The 14,492-nt window shown below is 44.7% G+C and overlaps 3 protein-coding genes across 4 annotated transcripts; all 3 read right to left on the bottom strand.

Moving 5' to 3' along the window:
* Positions 1–236: 236 nt before the first annotated feature.
* Positions 237–3,403, bottom strand: LOC120685753 (DEAD-box ATP-dependent RNA helicase 40-like). The gene is made up of 6 exons (XM_039967835.1): positions 2,613–3,403; positions 2,407–2,495; positions 2,177–2,276; positions 1,724–1,978; positions 945–1,114; positions 237–748 (listed from the first exon to the last, which is right to left on the bottom strand). The coding sequence occupies exons 1-6, from the start codon at positions 3,306–3,308 to the stop codon at positions 472–474; spliced, it is 1,587 nt and encodes a 528-aa protein (XP_039823769.1). The 5' UTR covers positions 3,309–3,403; the 3' UTR covers positions 237–471.
* Positions 3,404–3,693: 290 nt separating this feature from the next.
* Positions 3,694–4,881, bottom strand: LOC120686356. Its single transcript, XM_039968557.1, has one exon. It carries the CDS (start codon positions 4,491–4,493, stop codon positions 3,807–3,809), a length of 687 nt encoding a protein of 228 aa, XP_039824491.1. The 5' UTR covers positions 4,494–4,881; the 3' UTR covers positions 3,694–3,806.
* A 548-nt stretch (positions 4,882–5,429) lies between these two features.
* Positions 5,430–10,357, bottom strand: LOC120686739 (AT-hook motif nuclear-localized protein 1-like). Of its 2 annotated transcripts, XM_039968944.1 has the most exons (6): positions 10,085–10,357; positions 8,033–8,415; positions 7,500–7,567; positions 7,235–7,366; positions 6,327–6,482; positions 5,430–6,130 (listed from the first exon to the last, which is right to left on the bottom strand). In XM_039968944.1, the coding sequence occupies exons 1-6, from the start codon at positions 10,111–10,113 to the stop codon at positions 5,786–5,788; spliced, it is 1,113 nt and encodes a 370-aa protein (XP_039824878.1). In that variant the 5' UTR covers positions 10,114–10,357; the 3' UTR covers positions 5,430–5,785. The 2 variants fall into 2 exon arrangements, with proteins under 2 accessions (XP_039824878.1, XP_039824879.1); XM_039968945.1 differs by lacking the exon at positions 8,033–8,415.
* Between the last annotated feature and the right edge of the window lie 4,135 nt (positions 10,358–14,492).

Raw genomic sequence — 14,492 nt, 5'->3', positions numbered from 1 at the left:
AGCAACCCCCAACAGATACCCGTTTTTCCGGAAAAGGGACTTCAGGGCATTCAGGTTCCACAGTAGACATGGGGTCTCAGGCCTGAATTTCATCGTTGTGGAAGCAGATTAGAGTTGCATGTTCTGATGTTCAATAACACAAAAGTATCAGAACTGCTGGGTGACAAGGAAGTGACATGGATAATGAATGCAGCTACTGATCCATGCCGCGGTTATGAACCTGCAACTCAGCACAGTTCTTCCAGAATATAGGCTTCGAGGCATCGCATTTCAGAAGAGCTATAGTAGTGTACACTCATCAAGGCCGAGGCCTGAATGTCATTGCTATGCTGACAAATGAGAACTAGATGTGCAATGAATACAATAACATCAAAATTGCTTGGCAACAGGAACTGCCTTCCACGACAAATAGCTGCGACTAATCCAATCCACATGACTGAATTTGACTGCTCTGAATGGCTACCAATCCTACTATGAGGGCTCCAACTCCAAGTGTTTGAAAAATTCAGGGACAACCTGGCCACATTTTGCAAGAACCTCGGCCAAAGGTTTCACGAGAGGGGCATCAGTGTTGCAGAAGATACTATGCACCTCCCCTCCAATCACATGACGAGCAACAACAGTGAGAATCTCACTGTATTCATCGACTGAAGGAGGCAAATCCACGATCAAAACAATCTCAAATTCTCCAATATCCGTCATTGCAATGGTCTCCTGATCTTTAACAAGGACATTCATCAGCCCCACACTGCACAAATACAGATAGATTTAAGATGTCAAAAGTAAAGGAAAGCACTTGCGGTCAAAATATAACAAGGTGGTTAAAATTCTCTAAGACTGAAACCCAAATTATTTTCGGAGTATGTTGTTTAAGATCAAATTAGCCATGTTGCAGCATGATTAAAAATTGCACAAAAACTACAATGTTGTTTGGTTCACTGCACCTGCTGCACATCGTAAAAGAGTTGCCATGTGTGTCATCAGTCACTGTGCAAGTTTCCAGTTTAAGTGATGACGACAGATTCTGTGCTTTTTTATCATTTTCAGCTACTAGCAGAACTTTTGATATCTTTTTAGCATGGCTTTTCAAAATCTGCTCAAGAATTTCCTTAACCTGAAAATGGGAAAAAGTTCATCAGAACATGAAAAGTGACAAAGCACAATAATCATCCAAGCATTTTGAACAGCTCCTGCTCAATAAGCTATCAGACATGAATCAATACAGAAATGTGGCGTGTAAGACAGCAAGAGCAAAAGCTACTACTAGTATTAGTGACCAGCATGCAAGGTCCATGTGCCTGTTCTTATCAATGCTAGACCACATCTACGGTTTGATATTTAAAATCAAACATCACAACCTTTAGTATGCGGGAAGCACATCAAGTGTTACCATTAAAGCCAGGGAGTGCAGAAGTTCTTAACAAAATTACAATAGCTCACTAGCCATGCACTAATGCTCTCCTGAATACGGAGCATAACGGATAAAAGCCAACCCAAGCATTATACCGACAGGCACTGTTTGAGGTTTGACATTACAAACAGAATGATATCCAATATGCAGGAAGGGCATTGAGTTCTAAAATTAAAGCCAAGAAGACGAATTACAATAGCTCACAAGGTATGCATTCATGACGAGCACGGAACATAAAAGCCAATCAAACTATGAAAGGTAAAGCAAGTAATATGGGCATTTGATTACTTGAGAACTAACACATGCAATTACCTTCAATGTTTTCTGCTTTTCTAATGGGCACAAGTGTACATGCTGAGTTATGAAAGCACTTCTGGAAGAAACAGAATCATTTACAGAGAGCTTTGTAATTCTTCCATGAAGCAGATTTCTTGCCATCGTTGCAACATTTTTATCAGATGGATCGGTGAAGATAGTTATTTGAGGACTGCTTGATATGGCATCTCTAATGGAATAGATTTTGTCAGTGACATTGAGGTCCATGAAACATCTCAGTCCGTCAATGACCTGTCAATTGAAGTCATTTAAGATGATTGTAAAAGGATAGCTAACAGTATGGACAGCAGGAATACAGAAAATAGAACAGCTCCGCATACTGCGAGCTAAGATTATTGAGTTTGTTACTTTGCAATGTGCTAAAATGATAAATCAATACAATCAAATGTAGTTCATTGATCTTATGATTCCAATAACCACATTACTCACCAGCATGGATACACTTGATATGTCAATCACCTTTGATGAAACAAGCTCAAGAAGCCTCTCAGGGGTAGCTATAAGAAACTCTGGCTCGCAACTTTTTAGTCTGGTAGAACAGTCCGAACATAGGAATCAACATTTAAAACATTGAGCACATCAACTGTGATTATTGATAGCAATGATAGCATTACACTCAAGAACAGCAGAGCATCACACAAACAGAGGAACAAACATACCCAGCGATCTGGTGTTCAATGGAAGCACCAGGATGCAAGCTCACCGAATGAATCCCAAGAGACTTCAGGGGTTTACATATAGATCGCACCTGCCCGAACAACACAAATGAATCGTTAAACCATTCCCATTTGCCATTTTGTTCAATAACCGACACAACGAACAGCATATACATGATACGAAGAAGAGTAAAATTGGAGACACTAACTTGCGCGGCCTTTTCCTGGGACGGGACGATGTACAACAGGAAGGGGCAGGAGACGACCATCCCAAGCCTCTCCTTCCTGGCGACGATGTCGCAGGCCGTGGAGACGAGCCACGCCGTCTGCTCCAGCGTGGCGCTCGCGCCGCTGGTGTCGAGCACGTCGGACGGCGCCGGGGCGGAGCAGCACATCCAGAGCTCCACGCCCCAGTCGCCGGCGCCGTGGATGCTGCTGCTGCCGCCGCCGTCCTCGGGTGCCACCGCATCGCGGATGGCGTTGAGGCAAACCACCAGGAACTTGGACGGCCGGTCGAAGTCCACGCCGCCCTCTTCCGTTTCCGTCGCTCGCTCGCGTATGGCCTTCGACTTGGCCTTGGCCCCGGCCCTCGCCTGCGGCTGCTTTTTAGTGTTCGCGTCCTTCTTCCTGGGGTTGCCGTCCTTGACCACGGCGGCGGCGGCGTCTGTGTCGTCGGTCGGCTCATCTACCTTGCTCTTCTTGCCATGGCGCTCGTTGAAGGGGTCGTCGGGCGTGGGCAGCGAGAAGCACATGCCCTCGCAGCCGCGGCGCTTCCCGGACTTGCGGCGGCGCTTGGAGGCGATGATTGCCGCGACCCGCGCGGAGACGGCGTTCTCGCTGCTGCGCAGGCGCTTGCGGCGCACCCGGTTGCGCTTCCGCGCCAACGCGTCGTCGCCCTTCGCCATCTCGGCTTCGGCGGCGGGCCCGCTCCGGCGAGGCAAACGGGAACGGCAGCCGCCGGACGGGGAGGAGGAGAACGCGAGCGCTTGTGCAGGTTGTGCCGAAACCTAGCAAAAGCCTCTCTGACAGGGCCGGGCCTTTGGAATGATTTATGGGCCCATGCGACATGCGGCCCAGGTGAACAGAAAATATGGGCCTTTTCTTGGACTTGAAAATAAATGGGCCAAGTTGCCGATCACTTAGCTTGCATGACCACGACCGGATTCTGATGACTCTGTCTTTTTTTGTAAGCAGAGTTCAGACGAAACTGAGAAAATGTCACGAAATTACGCCACAAAGATCAAATTTGCAAATGACCACGATTTTTGAATTCGAAAGTCAGTTCGAGTTTGTAATTCACATTCTATTGTTGGTAGACTAGTGCACCAAAACACAGTTCATATGATCACATCCAAAGCTCAACAAGGAGCAAACCCACACCAAAGCTAGCTCCTGGCCTGCTGCTACTGCTGCTGCTCGTGGAGCAGGGGCGGCGCGATGCCGCCCCTCTCCCCGGCCACCTTGGCGACCTCCACCTCCCCGATGACCGCCTCCCTGGCCGCGCCGTCCTCGTCCTCCTCGTAGTTGGGGTCGTTGGTGTCGATGGCGGGCGACGCCGGGTCGAGCTCGTCTCCGACGAGGCCGCCGGGGCCGTCCCAGGTGTACTTGCCGCCGCGCCCGGACTTGGGCGGCGGGGCGCCGATGCCGACGCCGCGGGGCGCGTTGGCCGGGTGGCGCTCCAGGCGGTGCAGGCCCTGCTCCTCCAGCTTGCGCTCTAGGTGCCTGGCCGTGTCCGGGCGGCGCATCTCCGGGACCGGCAGGTTCTCCGCCACCTTCCTGCCCTCCTCGTCGCGGTGCGTCACGCGCATGTACGCCATTCCTTGCCGTTGATGGCTTGATCGAGTCGTCTGCTGAATCGAACTGTGCTGCTGGTTCTCTTGCTTGCCTGGATGGACGAAGCGCGGCGGAAGCGGATTTATGGAGGAGGCGGGCGAGGCGGGGATGGATGAGCTGGGCGGCGGAGGCCATGAGAGGAGTCTGGAAGGCGAGGGGAGGTGGCCGAAGCGGAAGGCGACATGTAGACGGGTGGACGACGTGCAGGTGCTTGTGCGACGACAGCTGAACGGCGATTGGCCTGCACAAGTGTTCATCCTGCGCCGGCCCAAAGCTTCCCCCTTGACAAATTAAGCATGGCGTGTCCACGGTCGGCTGAGACCAACAAAAGCAGCTCTTCCACAGGAATCAACAACGTTTCGCCGTAAACTCTCAAAATATATTTTTAGATTCCTAAATTTGTCCGGAGTCGTCACTCGGGTCCCTAAACTCTCAGGATGAATTTTCATTTCCCTAAAAATTGGTATTAATTAATTGTATTCAAAATGGACGGTTTATTAAGCTATTTTTTCATTTAGAAATCTCAAGACCAGTTTAATTCTGAATTAGCTGATTCTTAATCATACATCATGGGTTAATCTAGATCATCTAATATCAATAGTGGATATTATAGTTTCTTGTTTAACATGGAAATATCAATACTAATCTGAATATTTCCTACTAACTATTTATAAATTTATTAAGATAATTTGTTCTCATTCTCAATAGAAATCAAATAGCAATTTTATTAAATTTGAAGTAGCAAAAGAATTTTCATTAACTTAAAGTAGCAAAACAATATTTATATTAAATTAAAAATAACATCTTGAGAGTTTAGGGATCTGCATGCATTGCGGGACAAGTTTATGGATCTTAAAATCCATTTTGAGAGATTAGGGATCTATGTGATACCTTGAAACAAGTTCAAGTATTTAAAAATACATTTTAAGAGTTTAAGGACCCAGGTGACACATGGGAATAAGTTTAGGGACTGCTAGTGTAGTTTACTCACAAATTAAGCATGGCGTGTCTCCACGGTCGGCTGAGACCCACAAGAGCAGCTCTTCCACAGGAATCAACAACGTTTCACCGTCCACTGTCACTGCAGAAAAGTGCAAATTACTGTGCTCGAACGGGTAAAGATTGTCACGGCTCATTGAAAAAAAAAAACAGATCTTTTCAAAAAAAAAACAACAGATTGACAACAAGGCAAGTAGGCAACAACAGAACAGGTTGCAGAGCACAAGTGCTCAAGTGCACACAACCCAGCATGCGCAACTGCATTTGCAAGGCAGACTGATAGAAAGGGACTAGAACTAAATGTCTAAATCAACTGCCACAGTCATGGCCAGATTCAACAACAGTAACCCAACAAATTGGCATCTCTCTCCACTCTGAGCATCTACCACGTTCTACAACTTCTACTGATCCTGGCTAGATTAACATCACTAGTTTCTCCCCACCCAAGCACGCTTAGCTGGTCGGCTAGTACCACACATGGGGCATCAAGTGCCACGCCCTACAAAATGCGTCAGGGATCAGGCGACAAAAAAAATGGCAATCACTTCTCCTACTCCTGGGGGGTCAAGCTGACGTTGATGTCAGGGGAAGCCCTGCGCGCCACCGGCTGTGAGCTCGCAGGCCAGCCGACCATGGTGAACCCCGTCGCGTTCAGGTTCATGGCGCCGTGCTCCTCCGCGCTGGCGCAGGGCTGCAGCTGCGGGGGCGCGGCGGAGGGCGACGGCGCATGGAAGCCGTTGCCGGGAGCTGCCTGGGAGATTGGCGTTGCCGCTGTGAGGACGGGATGGGGCGCCGTTGGTGCTGGCAGTGCCGGGATAGCGGATGCTTGTTGCTGCAGGTTCATCCTCTTCTGATGCTGCTTCAAGCTGTTGGGCAGGAAGCTTCCCACGATCACCTGCAGTCCGAAAGGTTTGTGTTTAGGTGATAAAGAAAGATAGGCACTGCAGAGTTCTTCATCAATTTATGACACAATTCAGATTGTCAGATTGCGGTGGAGAATGAACCAACAAGAGTTCAGCGTTTTCTGTTCTGACGAGCTCATTGTGGCTGCATAGGTAATTTGTACAGGTTTCAATCGGATTTTTATGTACCTGTATAGGGCTGGCAGCACGCAGCATCCCGGCCACTACACCGCCAACTACACGGCCATCAGGGCCAGCAAGGGAGACGCTGAGCCCACCAGTTCTCCTCCTGCCTTCCTCAGCCATTGTGAAGGAGCCCATCAATTGCAGAATCTCGAAACGGCCCTGAAGGCCATAAACACATCAGTGCAGTTTTACACAATAAACAATTCGGTGACTTCTGTAATCATTTATCCTGCAGATGGGAAACTTCAGAAGTCCCATGGCCATTTATAACATTTGACAAAGTTTCTTTGTGTCACTACTGAGTCTAACTTACAATTAGAAGAATTAAAAGCCTGAAGTAAACCAAACCTGTAGTGCCCATAGAAGAAACTAGAAGAGAAAAGGAAGAAATTGGAAGGGGAAACCTCCTCCAACATAATAGGCATACCAGCTGGTGATCTATGACACTGTTGTCTGTTCGATGACTTGAAATGAAGTCAAAGAATGTGACTTGCATGCCAGAATCGACAATCCGCACGGATGGTTGAGATTTTGATGTCATCACAACATGATATCAAACTAAGGTTGCCTTTTTTGAAGAAAGAGAAATAGTGGTGAGGAAATGATTATGCTTAATGTGCCCATATACAGTACTACAACTACCAGGACTTCAAATTCTCCCAATTCACAACAGCTAATAGGTCCTAGCGTCCTAGTAGATACTAAGTCAAAACATTTTTAGGATTAAAGGATTTATTCATCTAAAGGCAAAGCACAGAGATGAGGGGGAAATCCCCCAATTGAACATTCGGAAGTGCTTGTAGCACTTGATAGGAGCTATGTAGGTTCTGAGAATTGCAAATAAAAAAGCATGCTTGTTTGGCCAGCTAAGATCATTGCAAGGATAATGACAAGATGCAAAGAGTCTATACCTCATAGGTGAAGGTGCTACCAGATGAATCCGGCTGCCTCAATGTTACATTAGATATTGTCCCATTGGCAGAGAGGATGCAAACCGAGCGTGGACCCTTCTGAGAAAACGACATTATGCGCGCCGCCACATCCTACCAACGAATTGGACAAGAAAGCTCAGTGACACCCTCAACGCCTTAAGACAAGCACTGCAAGGTAGTCAAGCAATGCCAAACTAGCAGCAGAGGAATATGATGCTGCGATGAGATGGGATACAAGTCTTACCTCCCCAGTACCCACGATGATGACATGAGGTGTGAAACTCCCTCCAGCTGACAGCGCATACCATTCCCCTTTTGCGTTTGAAGAAACCAATCAGACAGAGAAGTGAACAATTTTAAAATAACTAAACTACTAGCACTAGATGATGAAAAGAGACCTTAATCCGAGCTTATCTGTAAGAAATTCAACTAAACGATACCAATGGATTAGGTCGATTAGGTAATCCACCCAGGAAAAATCTCCCAAGAAGGAATGCTCGTGCAAGATTGGTAGGAAGAAGGGGGATAAAACAACTGAAGATGAATGCAACAATGAACAGCCGAACCGTTGAAACTGGCAACGGAATAAACACGAATTTGACTAGTTCAAGCGTGAAAAGCACATACACAGCAGCCTAACTGGACCCCATCCAAGCAAATGTAACAGAAATCAACAAGGGGAGCAAACGTAGCAAGAAATTATAAAGCAAGGATGGAAATCGCTGGTTGCTCAAGAAGAAAGAGGAAGCTTTGCATTTTCAGAGGGTGCATACTGACCAAGAGTGGCTAGGATCTGGCGCCTGCCGGAGCCGCGCGGGCGGCCCCTGCGCCGACCGGAGCTCAAGCTGGCATGCTCACTCTGCCCAGCCGTCTGCATGCCGTTGTCCCCCGCGGCCTCGCTCGGCTTGTCCCCACCAAGACTCCACGCAAGCGGAGTTGCGGTGGCATCCCCTCCGTGGCCAGCTTCGGCCGGGGGCGGGGACGGTGTGGGGGACGTCGACGGCGAGGAAGGAGAGGATTGGTACCTCTTTGCTGCTTCTTGCGCCTCTGTCATGGTTATGTCTGCTCTGAAGAGACCGTGACCGGATTCATGGCCTCCTGCCACTGCAACGCCCTCCCTTCCCTCCATTACAATCTGAAGGGCTCTTCTTGGTTGTAACCTGAAGCTTGCTGGGTAAATTTCTTGTTCTTGGTTTGCTACTTTGCTTGCTTGGACTCAGACGAGGATGACAGACAAGAGAAGACACCTGCTCTAGTTTTGGTTTGTGTCCGGTTACTACCAGGCACCAGTAAGCAGCAGCTGGTTGTACCAGTATTATACCGAAGTCCTCTGGGAAAATATTTTGAATATGGGAAAATGACAGAAATAAAATAAAGGAGATTTGGGGGCAGAAACTGCACAAGAATGGCGGGGTTTCCTGCTCTCTGTAACTCTCTCTCTCCCTCTTTTGACCAGCCATCTGATTGGTTGGACTGCAAAAGTGTACTAGAGTCCAACATAACTTCCATTTTTTTCTTTTGCTCAAAAAAAACTTCCAGTTTTGAGGCTGTTCGGCTAGTAGAATGAATGAATAGTATTCGACTGGTAGAATAAATAGTATTGTGTGAGAGAAAATAAACCGAGATAAGCCGAGACAAGTTAAGACCAAACCAGCCGAACAGCCTCTTTTTCTATTGAACAGTAAAGTAGCGAATGAGACAAACAATGTCTTCCGAAAAATGGATAAGATAAACTAAAGGTAGCTAAAGAATTGCAGTGTCTTAATTGAGTTTTCACTAATCACTAGTACTAAAATGGAAGCACGAACTTTTTTTCATATGCATGCTAACTTAGATTCGAATACTCCTGCTTCTGCTTTGAGTTTTTTCTTGCCTGTTGATATATTAAAAGGTCCAGCCAGTGAGGGAAAAGTAATCACATTGGGGATTGTACCATACAGTTCATTACTGCTCACTCCATCTCCAACTGGCACATTACTATCGCTGTGTTCGCTGCACTACACACTGAACTACATTGCCGCATTTTTCAATAATGTTTTTAAAACAATAAGAATATATGATAAAATGGATGAAAAGCATGATGACTCAGGGGTGTTTAGTTAGTGAAAATTTTTGGATCAAAAGTCACATCGATTGTTTGACCAGATGTCGGGAGGATTTTTCGGACACTAATTAAAAAACTAATTTCAGAACTCACTTGGAAACCACGAGACGAATCTTTTGAGGCATTTGACCGCGTCATTAGCACATGTTGGTTACTGTAGCACTTGTGGCTAATCATGCACTAATTAGGCTTAAAAGATTCGTCTCGTCATGTACATCCAAACTGTGTAATTAGTTTTGTTATTTAATTATATTTAGTACTTCATACATGTGTTTAAAGGAGAGGTGAAAAATTTTGGGAACTAAACGGCCCCTCATTTCAACGTAATAATGCAAAATGTGAGTAGGAAACGGATATTAAATCAGCATGCATTTCTAACTGAGATATTAAGGCATTTGAGTACGAAGTACTTGTTTGGTTGTTTTCATGTGGTTGAGTTCCAGCAAAGACAGTGGAATGCTTTGGTAAAGCTGTTCATTCTCAATGGGAAGAGGTGACCATTCTACTATTTGTATTTTTGTACAACTAATACCCATTAGTGAACCCAAGAAAGCATTTCAGTTCTCATCTTTCTATGCAGCTTTTCCATTGTGCCTCTTAGAATATTCAGAATAACACAACAAGTCATATTATTGTTTCCTCCCTCTTTTCCCCACATAGTTTCAAGAGAGCTTTAGGAAAAGATGTGGAAATACTGATGCAGTAAAATTAACAAGCACGCATACCTAAATTTGCAGCACCAGCACCTGTACATTTCACAGCTGTCCAGCTGAGGGGATAAGATCGAAGCATGGGCCTTTTGGGAAAATCATGGGCTATTCAAACGGCAAATAAAAAACACAGTCAAATCCATGATGTGCTGTAACTGTAAAAGCTTGAATTCCTCGTTATCATAAAACTATGGATTCCTGAATAAACAAGAGAATAGTTTAATATGAGCATGCTCCGACAGAAAAACAAATGTAACGCTTCTTGATAATAGACACCAACCAGAGGAAGATATAGACAAGAGAGGAGTTGGGCCTTAATAAAAACAGAAAAGCGCCGTATGAAGAGGAAAATGTCTTCCAAAAAATAAATTTGAGTATAGAAGAATATACACTTTATAGTTTTAAAAATATATAACAAGTAGTAGAGCTGGAAAGAGACAGCTCTGTCCCTTGCCTTGGAAACATCAAAGCTTACTGCACAGCTGTAGCTTGTAGGTCTGTTGTAGGAGTTACTCCGAAGGTGTACAGCCGCAGGCCGCTGCAGAAAATTTCCGCAACATCCGCTGCAAAAGATGGAAATGTGTGAGGTGCGGATCAAAAGCTGTGTATATACAACGCACTCCTATAGCTATTGCATTTATTGCATCTCAGATACTAAAATGTGAGCACAGCCCGGTATAAGAAAGAAACGCTACTTGAGACACTTCACAAAATCTATTCAAAAGCAAACGCCATCTGCATGATGCACCAAGATTACACCAAGAATGATTGATTGGCCAAGACTACAAAATTGGATTTTTAGAAAACTTTTGGTACATATTTCATATTTTTCTAGCTTAAAATAAATTGGTTTTGATTTTTAGATCTAATTATTTTTAATTCTTTTTAAATATGTCCAGTTTCAATAGTTGATGATTTTTCTTGTCTGATTTTATAGTTGAATGTTGGAAATCGAAATTTTTTATAGTCCAAAAGTGTAAACTGCATTTTCCCCTTATTTCAATACCATAGGTGCGATAGTGAAATGCCATTATTCGTTTTTTATTAACATGGTCGTGTTGGTGATCATTATTTGAAAGTAATTCCCTTTTCTTTTGAGCCAGAGAGGATAGTTCCCCAGACCATTCGATTGATTGCCATCTAATCTCAAATCAGAGGCTTGGGACAGCCTGTTTCTCAATTGGTGAGCTCAAATGCAGAAGGTTGGTCTAGCTGAGCCATACACATATAAGTGGGATCAATAAGACAAACATCAGGAACATAATTTCTTGAAAAAACAGTTGACTTGTCATTAGTCCAAATCCTTCGGTTATGGTTAATAGATACAGGACAGACCATGACAAAGTACTTGAAGATGCAAATGTGAGAATATCTAATTTATAGTCTGAACATCTTGTGTTCAAAATTCAAACAGCTTACAGTCATAAAACGACACCGTACATATCTTGGTGAATCCATCTTTTGTACTTTGTAGACAAAAAGAAGGGAAAAACAAACAAGATTTATTAATTCTCATTGGAGATATTTTGCAGGTACTGATTATGAATTAGAGAACAGCTGTACTTGCTTCAAGTGTACCCACAAGATACCAAAACTCACCCCCAAGGATTATTTTGTAGAGTTGATTATTGATGAGCCTTTGATTGTAGGAGTAATGATAGTGGTGCCATGTGATTAAGCCAAAAAAAAATGGCCGTCCTTGTATGAAACGTTTTTGCAAGCTTCTTGTAAGTATAAAACAAATGGAAGAAGGGAAAGGAGCTCACGCGCCCTTTCTTGTATCACAATTTTTAATATGATAAACATGGAAAAGCAAAACAAGAGAAAAAAAAGCTGACAAAGAATAGTTATAAATAAACAGAGAGAAATCTGGGTCTCGGACCTAGAGGGCCTTTTCTATTCTTAGACTGCGAAATAATCTGATACCTAATCTACCCACGCACATGGCTTTGAAGCACCCTTTCATGGGATAACCTACACAAACTAGTAGCACACTGGACAAGTAGCTGCACCATTTAGCAGAGGTATGGGTGCAATGGCTAGTACTATATATGAATTTCATGCGTGTCAGCATTGAGCTTCCGTGTGGAAATTTCATTAACTGTTGCATGTTCAGTGTTTACAGAAAAAAAACTATGCTTAAACATCAGAATATACATACCTGCTAAGTAATGTACTGTTTGGGAAAAAGATATAGAAGGAAGTCCTACTGATTGATATTGCATCATACGAAGGGACATTGGCCGTCTTAACTTACGCATTCATAGCTCCCACTTCTGCTACAGCCTATGATGAAATCGTTGGAAAAAAAAGTTAAGCACAGAATAATTCTGAAAAACACTTTGCAATCCTCAAGATAAATAGAAATCGAGCTAATATTTTGTAACAAAACCAAGTATATTAGAGAGTGAAATAGAATCAAGCAGCAGTTTGCCATGGGCTTTTCTCTTCTCAAAATTTGTGATTACTTACTTTTTAAAAAAATATAAATTGTGGACTTTGTCCATCTTGGTGATTTCTTTCCAAGTCATTGCATCATAATTACACAAAACTGACAAACTGTTGGGGGCTTGCACTATATTTCAGTGAAGGACTAAAATGTGTTGGGGCATATATAAATTTCTGAATAAACTTGCCATAAAAAACATATTATGTCTTGTCTCCTAAAAAGAATTTCTTGAATATCATACTAAAAGAAAATACTGTTCCCGCAATTGAACTATGACTCCGGCACACCAAATTTTATTGCTACTCCATTCCATTATAAATATCTAACTCATATTGCATATGCCCGTGTGCAAGTACCGGTAGCTTTACATATATTCACGGCAGAAGCAAAAGTACTTCTATTGGCTTAAATGTTGACTTCAGATTACTACTCATGGAGTGGATTCAATGGAGCAAGAGTCCTTAGATTCAAACTGACTACATATTAATATGGCAGTAATATATCGAGGACCATGTGGCAGCTTTTTTTTACTAGCTGACCAAAGATACTGTTAAAAGTTTTATAGCTGGCCAAAAAAATATTAAATAAAACAAATTAAGAAAAGAACTACATAGATGTTTTCATGAAAAATAAATTCGCTGCCTATGAGAAAGAGCTTCCACGTAAATTCGATAATAAGTTGGAGCACCGAGTTTCATTTTTTTAACCCTGACAATTGTCATTTGATCTCTGAAAACACTGAACAAAAGCTTATGCAACTCTTATAGGAGTACCTAGGAACTATCAGGTTGGGCATGAATTCTTCAGGGAATAGATCAGGGCTAAAGGTTCTCCTAGATCTGAAGCAAAACCTGAAACTGAGCTCTGTGTAGTTGAGGGTCTGAGGCATGATGGTGACCACGGAAGGTGATACCGTAAGGCACACTACAAGCAACATGTGAGAAAATATAAGCAAACTGAAGTCATGTGATTACCTCATCTCTTGGTTAGCACTTAGCAGATACAAAAAGGGAGCAGACATCTGTTGTCATCAACTCATCACGGATTCGTTATTAGCCCATTCCCTAATTACGATCCTGGTAGCAATGACTACAGCCTATAAGCCGCACATCCCGACAGGAAGGCAGAGCATGCTGTGCAGCACGGCATGAGAAATAGTGAAACACGATCGCACTGCTACAAGATCTCAAAATGAAATGCTTGAGTTGCATTGCTATGACGAAATCCAGATGGCAAAACTTACGGACAACTGGACAAGGGCGTAACTCCTAGTGCAAGTCGCCATCAGTCTCTACTAAATTACCATCAAACGTACGGTTCCACACAGGCAGCAGAGACGCAGAGACTAAAGCACGCAGCAAGAGGAAATCAGAAAGTTACGGCCCTGTCCCAACATATGTTGGGGGGAGCTTGGGGATAGACGCGGAAGATGAGGATCGGGCAAGGAGTACCCGGGGGTCGGGGGAGAGTGATCGGGTGTAACTGACCAGGGAGGTGAGGCGCCGAAGCGTCCGTCGGGGAAGGCCGCGGAGGGTGCCGGAGCCAGTTCAGAGGGAAGAGCGAGGAAACCGGGGCGGGATCAGCCGGCGCTGGACAAGGTTGGCGAGCAGTGCCCGCCAGCGACGAGCGTGACTGCGTGAGGCGATCGACGTCGCCGCCGGCGCCTTGCGGTCCGCCGTCGGGTGGCCTAGTGGGCCTCAGCCCGCCCGACCGAGCTGGCCCGCGGCGGTGGTAGTGGGCTGAAAAATTGTGGCCGGTAGTAGGCTGGCGTCAGGTTTATTTCAGTTACAGGTCATTCAAACAGAACCCAGTAGATAAATCCGGCCTGACTAGGCCCGGTCTGTTCTGGCCCGACTAGCAGGCTTCAGTCTGGAATGAGCCGGCCCAATCGATAATTTTTGTCTGAGAACCTTATACAGCTGGGCCCGGGTAGAGGCTTTGGGCCTGAAACCTTGTTTGTTAGCCCGGCCCATG

This window comes from Panicum virgatum, chromosome 8N (assembly GCF_016808335.1).
Source record: "Panicum virgatum strain AP13 chromosome 8N, P.virgatum_v5, whole genome shotgun sequence".
In the NCBI taxonomy this organism is placed as follows: Eukaryota; Viridiplantae; Streptophyta; class Magnoliopsida; order Poales; family Poaceae; genus Panicum; species Panicum virgatum.
The sequence above is the reverse complement of the archived record's forward strand: the minus strand, read 5'-3'. Positions and strand labels throughout refer to the sequence as shown.